General features: G+C 48.6%; 1 protein-coding gene across 1 annotated transcript in view; it reads left to right on the forward strand.

The window, feature by feature from the left end:
• Positions 1 to 12,874, forward strand: part of GRIN2A (glutamate ionotropic receptor NMDA type subunit 2A) — a 369,848-nt gene that overhangs the window by 311,047 nt on the left and 45,927 nt on the right. Inside the window, exon 11 of the mRNA XM_034670381.1 lies at positions 6,042 to 6,202. Coding sequence (XP_034526272.1) covers positions 6,042 to 6,202 — 161 coding nt within the window. The remainder of the gene's footprint in view (positions 1 to 6,041; positions 6,203 to 12,874) is intronic.

Raw genomic sequence — 12,874 nt, forward strand, 5'->3', positions numbered from 1 at the left:
TGATGGCTTCCCGCTGTGGCTTGAGTAAGGCCAGTCTGCTTCCCGTGGTGGCAGAGCCCGGGATCATCTGGCCCACCCCCACGTGCTCCCTTTCTCTTGCTCATGAGCCCCCCTCACACGTCCCCTCAATACCCCAAGTGTCTTTCCACCACAGTGCTCTTGCACTGGTTACGTCCTCTGCCTCGAATGTTCTTTCCCGTTATCCGTGGCTGGCTCCTCCTTGACTTCCAGGCCTTAGGAAAAACACCACCTCCTGAGAGAGGTCTCCCAACCATCCTGGCGACCTTCGCAGCATGAGCTTATAGTCCCGTGAAACTTAAAGTGTAGTAGAAAAAACAACATGAGAGTAAGTGTGAATGGGGAAGAGCATTCCAGGCAGGAGCAGGTGTTATAAAGGAGGTAAGACTGTTGAGAGTAAAGGTGATGCTTAGGATGGAGTTAGCTGGCACTTAGGGAGCACCCAGGACATCCTTGTGTGTTGAGAAATGCGTGGTGTGGAGGACACTGTGGGTGCCCCGTCTAGCTCTCCTGGCACCCCCTTTTCCAGCTCTGTGTGCCCCTCCCACATTTGCTGACAGAGGCTCCTACCAGGGACAGTCACAGGGTGATTACCTTGGCCTACTGCAATAGTAAACGGCTGGGGATCTGAGTTCCCCCAATCCCTGTAGTTCCCTGTAACCAGCAATAACCAGTGTGAGAGCCCAAAACTCCAGCTGCTCCACTGCATCCAGGGGGGCCAACCCATGGTACACTTTACTCTCCGGAGCTCCCCACAGGACCAGGTGGAAGCTGAGACTTTGCCCCAAATCACCCCTCAGCTGGCTTCCTCTCCCTCCCTAAGCCCCTGCCCCCACTCTCTTCCCGATCTCTCCGGGAGCCCTTCCTCACTACATCGTCTTCACCCAACCCTTGCTTCAGGGTTGGCTTCTAAAGCGCACGACCCCTGCGAGACAGCAGATCAAGTCAGGAAGGTCGTGTTCCCGTTCCCTCCCTGCCCTGTGCTGGCTGCGTGGTGCCTTTATAGTCACAGAACCTGGCCCCGTCTCCTCATTCCTCCCCGTGCATTTGGGAGAAGAGGTTGGAGCAAGCATGAGAGGAGACAGCCATCCCGAATGTGCCTTGTAGCCTCTAGAGTCCCCAACAGCCACAGAGCGCCGGTACATGACTCCATCACACCGTGGGAGCCAAAACACAGTGCCTCGAAGAAGCAGCTGGGGGTCCCGCAGAGGCAGTGGGGGCCCCGTCCTTGGCGAAGCGTTTCTCAAGAAAGCAGTTGGCAGCCCATTTTGCTTTTTGTTGCTATTTTCAAAGGCAAGGGGAGAAAGCAATTCCTTGCCACGTAGTTTTGGGTCTAAATAACATGACCGCTTGTGGGAAAACTAATTAGAACCGCTAATAATTCGCCTGACCTTCTCTGACTTGGAGACACCTAGTAACAGATACCACTGCCTCAAGGGACCCCGCTCGGCTTCCAAGCTCAGAGCATTAGTGGCAAGCGGATAGCTCTCTTAATTAAATGTTTGATACAATTAGATAAACAGCGAAATTCTTGGAGTAAATAAGCTAAATGCTCCCAGAAGATTAATAACAGATACAGCAAGAAAGTCTGCAAAATAAAAATCTATATTGAATCAACTTATTTTAATACTCTACACAGTGGGCTTTTAGCCCCCTTTCTTCCTTTTTTTTTTTTTTTTTTTTTTTTTCNTTTTTTTTTTTTTTTTGATCACAATTACCTGTGTAACAGCTCAGGTTTACTATGCTTTTAAAGCGTTTTGCCATCTTCGTGCTTGCTGGGAAAAGCACTTTGAAGCCCACGGTGCGCTCACACGAGCTTGGGCTTCTATTGTAAATAGCAGATTCACACGTAGATGTTCCCCCTAGGAATCACCAAAGGAAAGTTGAAATGCTGGTGGGGAGCCTTCCCAACATGTTGGCAATCTCAGGTGGCGGAGCTCCATGCCTGGGAGGCAGGTTAACATAGTGAGAAGAGCAGTGTCGTCTTCGGGGTCGAATGAACCTGCGTTCAGATCTTGACCTTGCCATAAAATGTGCGTGGCCTTCAGTATGCCAGTATCCCCAAAGCTTAATTTCCTGATAAGAGTGGGGGTGGGTATTAATACCTTTCTGGCAAGGTTGATATGAGGCTTAGAAATAATCCCCACACAGTGCCTGGCACATGGGAGATAATCCTATTAGAAGTGCTGTTCCCTCCTTCCACCCTCCTCCCTCCCCGCCTCCACTGCCCCTCCCCTCCTCTTCATCACGCCCCTCGTCCTCCTCCTTCTTCATGATCACCAGCACTGCCCGATGAGCCCGTTCCTCACTTCCAGGGTCTCAAGGACCACTGCACTAGTTGGTCTTTGGGGGGGAATTCGAGAACTTTCCTTGGTAGAGGAGCCCAGGAACGTGTCCCCGTAAAGCTGTGGTCTCCGAGCACTGCACTCATACTGCTGGGTGGTCACTGGCTCGGCAGAGGCCTCTCAGCCCCCTCTGCCCTCTAAGGGCCACGGTTGTTTGATGCTGACCCCCGGAAGCTTGTAGCCCACCAACAGCCGGAGAAGACAGCACCTGAAATACAGGGCTCCAGGTGCCAGTGTCCCTCATTCATAGCTTCGGAAGGCAGATATTTGTAATAAATGTATAGTTTGGGTGTGTAAGAGGAATGAAGAAATGTCCTGGTCACTTGCCATGTTTCCCCTAAACATTTTATTTCCCCTAATTTCCTTCTGTCCTTCCTCCATCCCGAAGAGCTTGCCTTGAGAGAGAGAAGCACCAGGGAGTTCTGCCGCTGCCAGGCATCATGGGTACTTTGCTCTGTGGTCTTGCTGACTGTGGACCCCCCTGCATCACCCCTTCCTTTGCTCAAGCCCACATTTGTTTCTTTCTGTTTGCACACGGAGCTCGCTGGGAGAAAGTTGCACTAGAAGTCATTCCGGTAAACTACATGGAACATGTCTGCAGTGGGAGGCCCTGGGATTGTGGAGATGAGCTGTGCTGGCCCCTAACTGTTCCTCACACTGTAGATCCTGGCTTTTTAGTGAGTCATGAAATTAATGGAAGGGTCAGGACCGTTGAAAAAACAGAACACAGCAGATGACGTCAGAGTATATCACACGTAGGAAGCGTGCTCTGAAGGCGTGCGTGCGCGTGTGGAGGGTGGACCTGGAGACATGTCCTGGTCTATGGAACACGTACCGAGAGTTGTGCTTTATGAAGTGGGACCACCTTTCCTCCAGTAGGAGGGGTTCTTGGATCTCGTGCTGGGCCGAGTTTGGTGTCGGGAGGTACCGTCGAGGCCGGAGAAGTGTGCAGTTCATCCCGGAGGCTGAATATCCGTCTCCATCCTGTGGCAGGCAGAGAGGTGGGGACGGAAGGAAATCTAAGGGCTACGGGGCTCCTGTGCGGGGGATGGGGAGTGAAGAGGAAGCACAGGTGCAAGGGCCCATCTCGGCGCCTCAGGAGAGTAGAGCCGCTGCCCTAACAGCTAGATTTACCGACAGCCCGTTACTCTGTCCCCAGAGCCGGCGGCTGCTGTGCCTTCGAGCCGGGGCTGGGGCCTCGTCCTCTCTTGGTGATGCGTTGAGGCACTGCCTGTCACAGTGAGTGCCAAGAGCATTTTGCTGTTCGTGTGTGTGTGTGCACACACACACACGCGTGCACACACACACACGCAGTCTCCCCACCCAGGGCACCAGCAGGAGGATCTCTCTCATTTGGACAATGTGTGGCCCCTTCCCCCAAATGCAGTGGTGGCTGCTTATGACACAGTGACACGCCTAATTGAAGGGACACAGTTTTCAACTGGAAATTCTAATAGTGAAGCCAAATGTGATTCTGGAAAGAAGAATGATGTTTTCGGTCCGTCTGACTCGGGTAAACCCAGCGGTTCTGAGCTGTGAGGAAGACTTGCGGGCTTGGCAGTCGGAGACATCTGTGGATCCCGGCCCTGGTCCCGCCGTGGATTTGCTGGGTGTCCTTCCCTTCTGTGGGTCTCAAGGTCCTCCCTCTAAAAGAGGAGGGATTACTAGTGACAGTGTGTGAGGAACGACAGAGTTCATGAGGCCAGGCATATGTGGATTGAATTCTGGGCTGCTACCTGCAAGCAGTGGGATCCTAAACCGGTCATGTAACCTCTCAGAGCCTCAGTTTCTTCATCTGTAAAATGGGGCCTCTAAGATTAGCTACCTGGCGGGTTCATCCTGAGGATGAAATGATGCAGCATTTGTAAAGTCCTTGGCGCAGTGCTGGTCATTGTTATCACTACTCTATAGTTCCAAAATTTTGTATCTCATTGAAAAATGAAGCCCAGGTTACTTTTTTTGCTCATGCTAATAGTAAAAATAAAAAGCAATAGTGATTAATTCTGAGTGCTTACTCTGTTCCAGGCACTATGTTAATTACTTAACAAATTTTAACAATTTTGAAACTTCCCATTGACCCTACAAGGGAAGTCCGGGTATTTTTCCACCCTAGAGACAGGAAATAAATGGAGGCAGCGTGAAGTGCCTTATCTTAGGTTCCACAGTTCATAAATGATAGAACCTGATTTTTAAACCTTTGAACCTGAGCTCAACCTTGTACTATTGACCTGTGCTGACTCTACATTTTATTTGTGTGCCCGGGGCTCAGACCGAGTACTCTTGACTCTGAATCTGGTTGGGTTGCCCCAAAAACTGAAGTTGGGAACAGACAGTATCAGTCAATCAGGGAAGAGAAGCAGAGTATGGACATCCAACCCTTTTGGAGGCTTGAGAGCCGTACAAGACATAGGCACTCCCAGGAAGCTCATGGTTAGGAGGAACTTCAGCTCAAGAAATGTCCATGGAGCCTGCCATTATGCCTGGAATATATTAGGCCCCCAATAAGCACTGGATGCATGCATGCATGAATGAATGGGTGAGTGGAGAATGGCAAACATACAGTCACTGTAGGGGAGGAAAAGTAATTTTCCCTCTACCGTTCGTTCTACGTTCTTGGCTGAGACACCTCTGTAATAAAAGACAGATTAAGAGGAGGAAAACAAACAGAAGTTTCATAGCATGNGTTCTACGTTCTTGGCTGAGACACCTCTGTAATAAAAGACAGATTAAGAGGAGGAAAACAAACAGAAGTTTCATAGCATGGGTACCTTCTGTAGACATGGGACATGCCCGGGAAAATCAAGTACCTCCCTGCAATGGGCCAGGCCACCAGCTTAAACTCCCCTCCAGCTAGGCACAAAAGAGAGATGCTGGGAGCTGGGGTGGGGAGGCCATTGATGGGAGGTTGTCAGGAAAAGCACAGTAAACAAGGGCGAGGTTATCATGCAGATTTAAGTTGATGCCTTCGACACTTTTGACAAGAGTTTCTAGAGTTCCAGTCATCTTCCTTTCCCAGGTGCTGAGAGAAGCTTTCCCTTATCCGTGTAAATGCCTCTTATGAAAGGGTTAACTTCTACCCTTCAGAGCTTCCCCTCCGTCTGCTGTGTCTTAAAAATAGCCAACCTAAGAGGATCCTTATGTCAAAGAGGCATATTTTGGGGAGACATGTTCAGTTGCTCTTCATCATTTCCTGGGGGAGGTGACAGTCATTGTAAATGGGATTCAGAGAAGGGAGCGATTGGTGGGGCAAGCAGAAAATTTCCTTAGAAGATAGATCAACGACCTGAGTAAAGCAGTACTTTAATGCCAGCTCAGTTAGCGTTTCCCCGAGCACGGCCCGCATGCCCCCCACGAGGCTAGTCTCTATAACGGGGCCAAAAAAGTCAAGCCAACAAGTATCTCTCGCATACCCAGCCAGACCAGGTGCTTGGCACTGGGGGACGGGGGCGGGGGGAGGATGAGACAGACTCTGTTTCCGACCTCCTAGAGCTCACAGGCCAGTGGCAGGTGTGATTAAATTAAAGAGGAAGCCCAGAAATGCATGGTTTTTCTACTGTCCTGTGCTAAGGCATGCAAATGTTTAACCCTTGACACAAGACAGAATGGTGGCTGACTTCTCCTCCTTCTCTCTCTGTCTCTGCCCTGTCTGTCCGTGTCTCCCTCTCTCTCTCTCTCCAGTTTCAGAGACCTCACGACTATTCCCCACCTTTCCGATTTGGCACGGTGCCTAACGGCAGTACTGAGAGAAACATTCGTAATAACTACCCCTACATGCATCAGTACATGACCAAATTCAATCAGAAGGGAGTGGAGGATGCCTTGGTCAGCTTGAAAACAGGGTAAGGATGATGGGTTGCTTTTTTTGTGTATTTTTCCCTCCGCAGGCCCGTCAGCCCATAAACCTCACAGAAAATGACTCTGCGTGCCTTGGTGCTTATCTGCCCTCAGCTCTGTATTTTCTGGAAAGAGCTGCCCTTAAGGAACCCCAGGCGAGGGCTGCTTTTGTGAATCCGATGAGCATCTCGGGCTTCCTTCTGAGTTGTGTTAAGGAAACGCAAATCCAGGGCACTTTGAAATGCAGAGAACCAGAGGGGTTTCTTAAACTGATAAAGAACTTGGTCCCACTCAGTGGGATATTTTAGCCAAAGAGAAATATCTAAAGAGCTTGTTAACTTATTTAAAGTGCTGGAAACGAAGTGCTATAGATTTTTATCGATTTTAGGGAGGAGTTTTTGGGGTACAGCTTTGTGTGAAAGCTGATAGTATCGCATTGGCAGAGAAGAAAGGAAATGGGGAGAGAAAAGCAATGTGAACTCAGTCTCTCTAAAGCTACCGCTAATGTTTCTGTCCACCTGTTGGCATCACAGAGCGTCGCACGCTCAAAATAAGGAGCTGTCCAGAAAAGACGGCACAGAGGCTAGGAGTTGAGGACGTGAAGCCGGAGTGCGCCTCTCCTCCCCCTGCTGCTGTTTCCCACTCTGGGTAGACACCTCCTTGTTCTCAGCCTCATCTGTAAGATGGGACTCCTAATGGGACCTTCAGAATGTCGGGGATGTGCAAAACGCATTTTGGGGAGGGTTCCATTCAAAACGATTCTAAGTGAAGTTCTTTAACGGGGGCAGTTTGCTGATCCAGAAAGTGAATTTCTGTGGACCACGTTGATCGTCAGGGATTTTTGAGCAGTGAGTTACCCTGGAACTTCATCCACACCCTCTTCCTCTCGGCTGTTCTGCAAGCCCCCGGGCCTGCTCCCTCGTGTCTGGTGGGGCAGACGGGCCCCGTCTAAACCCTCAAGCTCCGTCCCTGCCTGCTTTCTGGGAGCTGTGGCTGACAGCATTTTGTCTCTTCAGTCTCTTTGGAATCTCTTTAGAACCTCAGCAGGGGCTTGAGAAGCCGAGCCCGTGACTTATCCCAAACTCATCCACACATTGCTCATCCTGGCTCGGGGTGATTTTTAAAAACGTTTTATTCGAGCGTCACGCGAATGCAGAAGAGATACACATAGGAAGTATAGTGCCCGAGGACTTCGTACAAGCTGACCATCCAGGTCCATTCAGAAGACCTAGCCAGTCCCCAGAAAGCCCACCGCACCCTTTTCTAGTGGCCAGTCTCGCTTCTAAAGCTATGGATTCTTTTGGCCTGTTATTCTCACATGTAAATGAAATCACACCAGACGTTTTCTTTTCTGTCTTCTTTCAGCTCAGCAGGTCTGTTTGTGACACTGTTCCATGTCCTTCCGCGCCCTCGTTCTCATTGCTGCGGGGGATTTCAGGATGGGGACATGCTCCAAAGTTACCCATCACTTCTCATCTTGTTGCACGTTGAGGTGGTGTCCCATTCGGGGCTATGGCGAGGAGGTTTCCCAGGGGTATTCTCACGCAGGTCTATCCTTGCATGAGGGAGCATGTTGCTCTCGCTCTGTACCTAAGACGGGAGTCGCCAAGCTACAGGATGTGTGTATGTTCGATTCTAGTAGATTCCAGAAAATTCTGATGACTTTCCAGACCCATGTATAGGTTTTGTTTGTTTCTTTCTGCCATGGTCTTTTCATCAACATATACTATCGCTTGGGACAAACCGTGAATGCAAACATGGACGACAATGGTTAGAAACAGCGGGTGAAGCCTAGCTCGCCCCCTCTCCATCCGTCACCCAGCTCACAAAATGCATTGTTTTCTTTCTTTTCCCATTTTTTAAAAAACAATATGAACAAAAAGGAGTAGAGGAATGGAAACAGCTCCTGGCCATAAATGGTACAAATTGTTTTCTGGAAGCCATGTAATAATTATGACATCTATCCCAGCAAACTTGGGCAGATGGCGGGTTTGCCCTCTACCCAGTCTTCCATGTGGGGGATGTTTTGTGCTGTTACATTAAGCTCAGAAACTAGAGCTAAAGGAGTAGGAGTCTTTTTTAAAGAAATAACTCCTCGGGCGCCTGGGTGGCTCACTCGGTTAAGCGTCTGCCTTCAGCTCAGGTCATGATCCCACGGTCCTGGGATCGAGCCCTGCATCGGGCTCCCTGCTCAGTGGAGAGCCTGCTTCTCCCTCTGCTCCTCTCCCTGTTCACGCTCTCTCTCTCTCTCTCTCTCAAATAAATAAAATCTTTAAAAAAGAAAGAAAGAAAGAATTCCGCATGCCCGTAATGGTGAGGGCACAGCTGTGCTCATTCCGGGAGGTTCAGTTTTGGTGGAGTTAAGGTTGGGAAAACCACTTACTAGGTTAACAGGCTGCTTGGTTAATTATTTAAATTAATTAAATTAAATTTTAAATAGAGAGCACATTTACATAATTCAAAATCAAAAAGTATTGTATAAAAAGATAAACAGTGAAGAACCTTCCTCCCACACTGTTTCTCTTCTTCCTGGTGCCCCCCACAGGGGCCACATTTCCTGAGTGTCCCGGGTCCCTTCAGATCAATCAGTGCATAATTAAAAGCCTTCCGCAGTTCCTTTTTGGAAAACATTCATTATTTCTTTTCTATTGGTCTGTTGGTCTTTTTCTTACTAATTTATGTATTGGACAAATAAGCCCTTTGTGGTATGGTTACAAATGGTGTTACTGGTTTTCTTATCTGTTGAGCTTCCAGATGGTATTATTTTTCCATGCCGATTTTTTAATTTGTTTTTTACAGTCAAATTTATCAATCTTTTCTTAAGGCTTCTGGATTCTGAGTTGTAATTCAAAAGTCTTTCTCCACTCCAAAGGCAGAAAGTTACTTTCTCGCATTTTCTTCTGTTCTGGTCGAGTTTTTTCATGTTTGGACTTCCTCTTAGGTGATAGCAGGAGCTATGACTCCAAGCCCTCAAGTGATTCTGAGAAGCAAAAGGCCACCGCAGAACTGCCCTGAGATCCGCCCAACTCCGTATGGGTCACGTCTGCTCCTCCCCCTCCAAGACTTCTGTCCATCAAGTATCTACGTCACCTTGCTTCTGATCTTTTCCTTCCCTCTCACATCTCATTTCCTTTTTAAATTTTTCGTCATGGAATAGGTTATTTAAAATACGATGTGTAGTATGAAGTAATTTCACAAGCGTAACTATCACGGGGATATACTGTTGAAGGAGTAATAACAAAATGAACTCCTCACATCCCCACCACCCAGCTTTAAAAATATAGTCATTCCCCTCCTTCACCACAGCATCTCTAGAAGTTTCCATCTCTCTGGAAGGTAGAGAGAGGAGCCCTCTGCGCCCCTGAATTGTTAAACTTGAGGACATTCCCTTTTTGGGGCCCCCAGGACCCTAAAATCCAGCAAGCCCTGGCTTAGAAAAAACCTAGAGTGTCGAGCTTGGCTGCTGGGCCACACCTGGGTGCATAGAGGTCTATGACGTCTGCTGCTCAGTGAAGACGTGGGCATGTACACCAGGGTCAGTGGATACGGAGGCTCCTTTATGGAGTCTGCAAGGGCCTGGAGCACAAGTGAGGCCTTGGATTATGCTTATGAGTCCCAGGTTGGTCTCCGTCCGAGTTCTCCTGTCTCGGAGTCTCAGTTTCCCATCTAAAAACCGAAAACACTGGGTTCTTTGGTCTCTGACACGGTTGTGATATTCTCTTATTTGTGTCGAACACTCGAACGCTTCATTTAGAACTTTCCAAAAAGATAAAATCCAGACAAACCACGTATATAAACACTGTCAGTTGTGCAGAGAGGATGTGGAATTAAGTCTCTGCGCTCCCCATCTCTCGAGCCAACTGTACCTCAATCCCACGGTTACGCGTTAGATGCAAGTTCCAGGGCCCAACACGGGACCTACTCTCCAGTGCTGGAGCCCGGGAGTCTGCATTTTCACAAGCATCCTCCTGCTGCCGGTGATTCTGAGGCATGCTGAACTCTGAGAACTACTGTTCTGAAGGAGGTCGTTCCCTAAACACGTTATCGAGACAACATATAAAAAGGAGACCGATCAATAGAACCATGTCGCTTATCCCCGGGATCCGTAATTGCTTCAAGAGTGTAAGTAGAGAGAAACTTGAAACTAGTGCAGTTTCATTGTTCATTGAAACCGAAGATAAATGGAGAGAGACCATCCCAGAAATTATCAGGCCAGTCAATGAGAAAACCAGATTTGACGTGCGAACGTCGACAGAGATGAGACGGCTTTCTAGACCGGGTTTTCTCGGAGTGTGGCCTGAGTCTGAGTTGGCGGGGGGGGGGCTAATAACAGTGTGGGTTCCTGAGCCCCACTGAGCCAACGGACCCCGAATCTCCGGGGGCAGGGGCCGGGGACTCGGCCTGCTTTAGCAAGCTCTCTAGGTGATTCTGACGGGCGCTGATCCACTTCTGCGAACGTCTGCTCTAGAAGAGGGAGCCGAAGCTGAAACGAGCGGAGGCAGATTTAGTTTTACAGATGCTCCGTCATCAGAAGCTGATGTTCTCCAAGCAGTTTCGACAAGAGTGCAAGAGTCCAAGCCTAGCACTTACGCCAAATTTAAATTGAACAGTCAACATCCCCAGGACGCCTAAGAGCCTCATATTTCAAGACACAGTGGGATGGTTTGTGTTTATTCTAACTGATGTTCATGTACAGTTATTTATATATAAGTTTATGAAAAGTCCTAATTTCCTTTAGAAGCATCAGTCTTCAGCCCTCGGCCTCCCGCTCCCCTGTCTATCTGATTTCATTTCCAGCCCAACAGTGTCGGGAAACCGGCAGGCATCTTCCGGCTTCCCGTACGTTGAGTAGGCAGAACTGGGAGGGAGGGCTGCCTTTACCCACGAGCACGTACGGCAGGGCTCGCATGGTGCTTGGTGGCGTGTCTGTGCAAATCAGCTCGGGAGCGGTCACAGCTACGTGCATGTGTCAGAACTGCTTTCGTGCGACAGGTGGGCACTGAACCCCTGTTCTGGAGCACAGAGTCTCCAAGCCGGGGGGTCCGTGATCCATGTTTTTATTAGCACTTCTGCTGACCCAGGTAAGGTTGTCCGTGGCTTTGAAGACGTTCAGTCAGTGCATGTGGGGAGATGGTGTTCCGTCGGGAGCAGACAGGACAGGGAAGAGGAAGGGCGTTTGGGGAGGAGGGCGCAGAAGGAGCGGAGGCATGGAAGAAAGTTTGGGCGTGTTCAGGTGGAAGTGCCTTCGGGACAGCGTCCTTGCAGACCCATGTCATCTCTGCGCTGATTGAAACCTCACGGTTTGTGAGATGCCCCCCCCCAAGCACTTCACATGCATGATCTCATTTAATCCTCACAGCATTCTCTCTCTTTTTAAAAATTCTCTTTATTTACTTTAGAGAGAGAGAGCACAAGTGGGAGAGGCACAGGGAGAGAGAAACTCAAGCAGACTCCACGCTGGGCATGGAGCCCAACATGGGGCTCGATCCTATGCCCTGAGATCATGACCTGAGCGGAAATCTACAGTCAGAAGCTCAGCCGGCTGAGCCCCCCAGGCGCCCTTCCTCACAGCACTCTTAAGAGCTAGTATCATTATAACCTGTTTTAAGAGATGAAGGACCTGAGCTTAACTAAGTTACTCAAAAGGCTATTTAACTAAGTGACTACATTGTAGAATTATTAAGAATTATTACTGGGTCTGCCTCCCCACGGCAATGCCAGCTAGACGGTTGGGTGTAAGAGGTTAGAGCTCAAGGACGAGTTGGAGACTGAACTTCATATGTGTATATATGCATCTTTAATGCTGCATATAATATACATCTATTTTATACTATATACGTATCAACTGACTATCTGAGAGTTGATGAGGTCACAGCATCCTCATTTCCATCCTCAAAAGAAACTGGTCCAGAGGTATGGAGATTGCCAAGGCAAGACAGGGAAGGCGTAAGGATCCTCCCCGATGGTTAGCTGCTGTGCAGGGCATGTTCTTTCCAGGATGCCGTTTGGGCACGTTTTATTCGCCATCTTTCATCAGGCAAACAGAATCAAACTCAGAGCGTTCATTTTCAGCTGCCAGGTGCAGCCGTAGACATGAAGGTCTGGTGAGCCGTTCTCCTAAGTGGGATAGTGTCATCTCCAGAGAAAATCAGATCGACAATGACCTGGTTTCTGAGATCCACCCCCACACTGCAAATAAAGCTTGAAAGTAATTGCGACCACATCACAGTATTAGGAATTTTTTTCTGTAATAAAAACTCAGGAAAACACAGGCAGCTTTGTGTGTTTGTGTGTCTGTGTGTGTTTGTGTGTGTGGTTGCAATTATTTCTTGTTAAACTCGATTAAAACTATACTAGTGGATTTTCAAGGCCACCCATAAAGTGTCAGAAAAAGGAACAACTGGGGGGAAGTTTAAAGTGGGGTCCCAATTCTGTAAACCCAGAGATGGAGAGAGAAGGAAAGAGAGAGAAAAAGGAGACAGAAATGAAGTACAACAAAACATTGGAGATATTGCCAGATGATGATATGGTCTCCTTTTTATCCTTGTACATGTAACAAATGTTCTTTTTTTTTTTTTAAACAATCTCCTTATGAAAGATATTATTTATTATTTAGTTGAGAGAGAGAAAGAGCATTAGCAGGGGGAGGAGAGGAGAGGAGCAGGCTCCCCAAAGAG

This window comes from Ailuropoda melanoleuca, chromosome 10 (assembly GCF_002007445.2).
Source record: "Ailuropoda melanoleuca isolate Jingjing chromosome 10, ASM200744v2, whole genome shotgun sequence".
Taxonomy (NCBI): domain Eukaryota; kingdom Metazoa; phylum Chordata; class Mammalia; order Carnivora; family Ursidae; genus Ailuropoda; species Ailuropoda melanoleuca.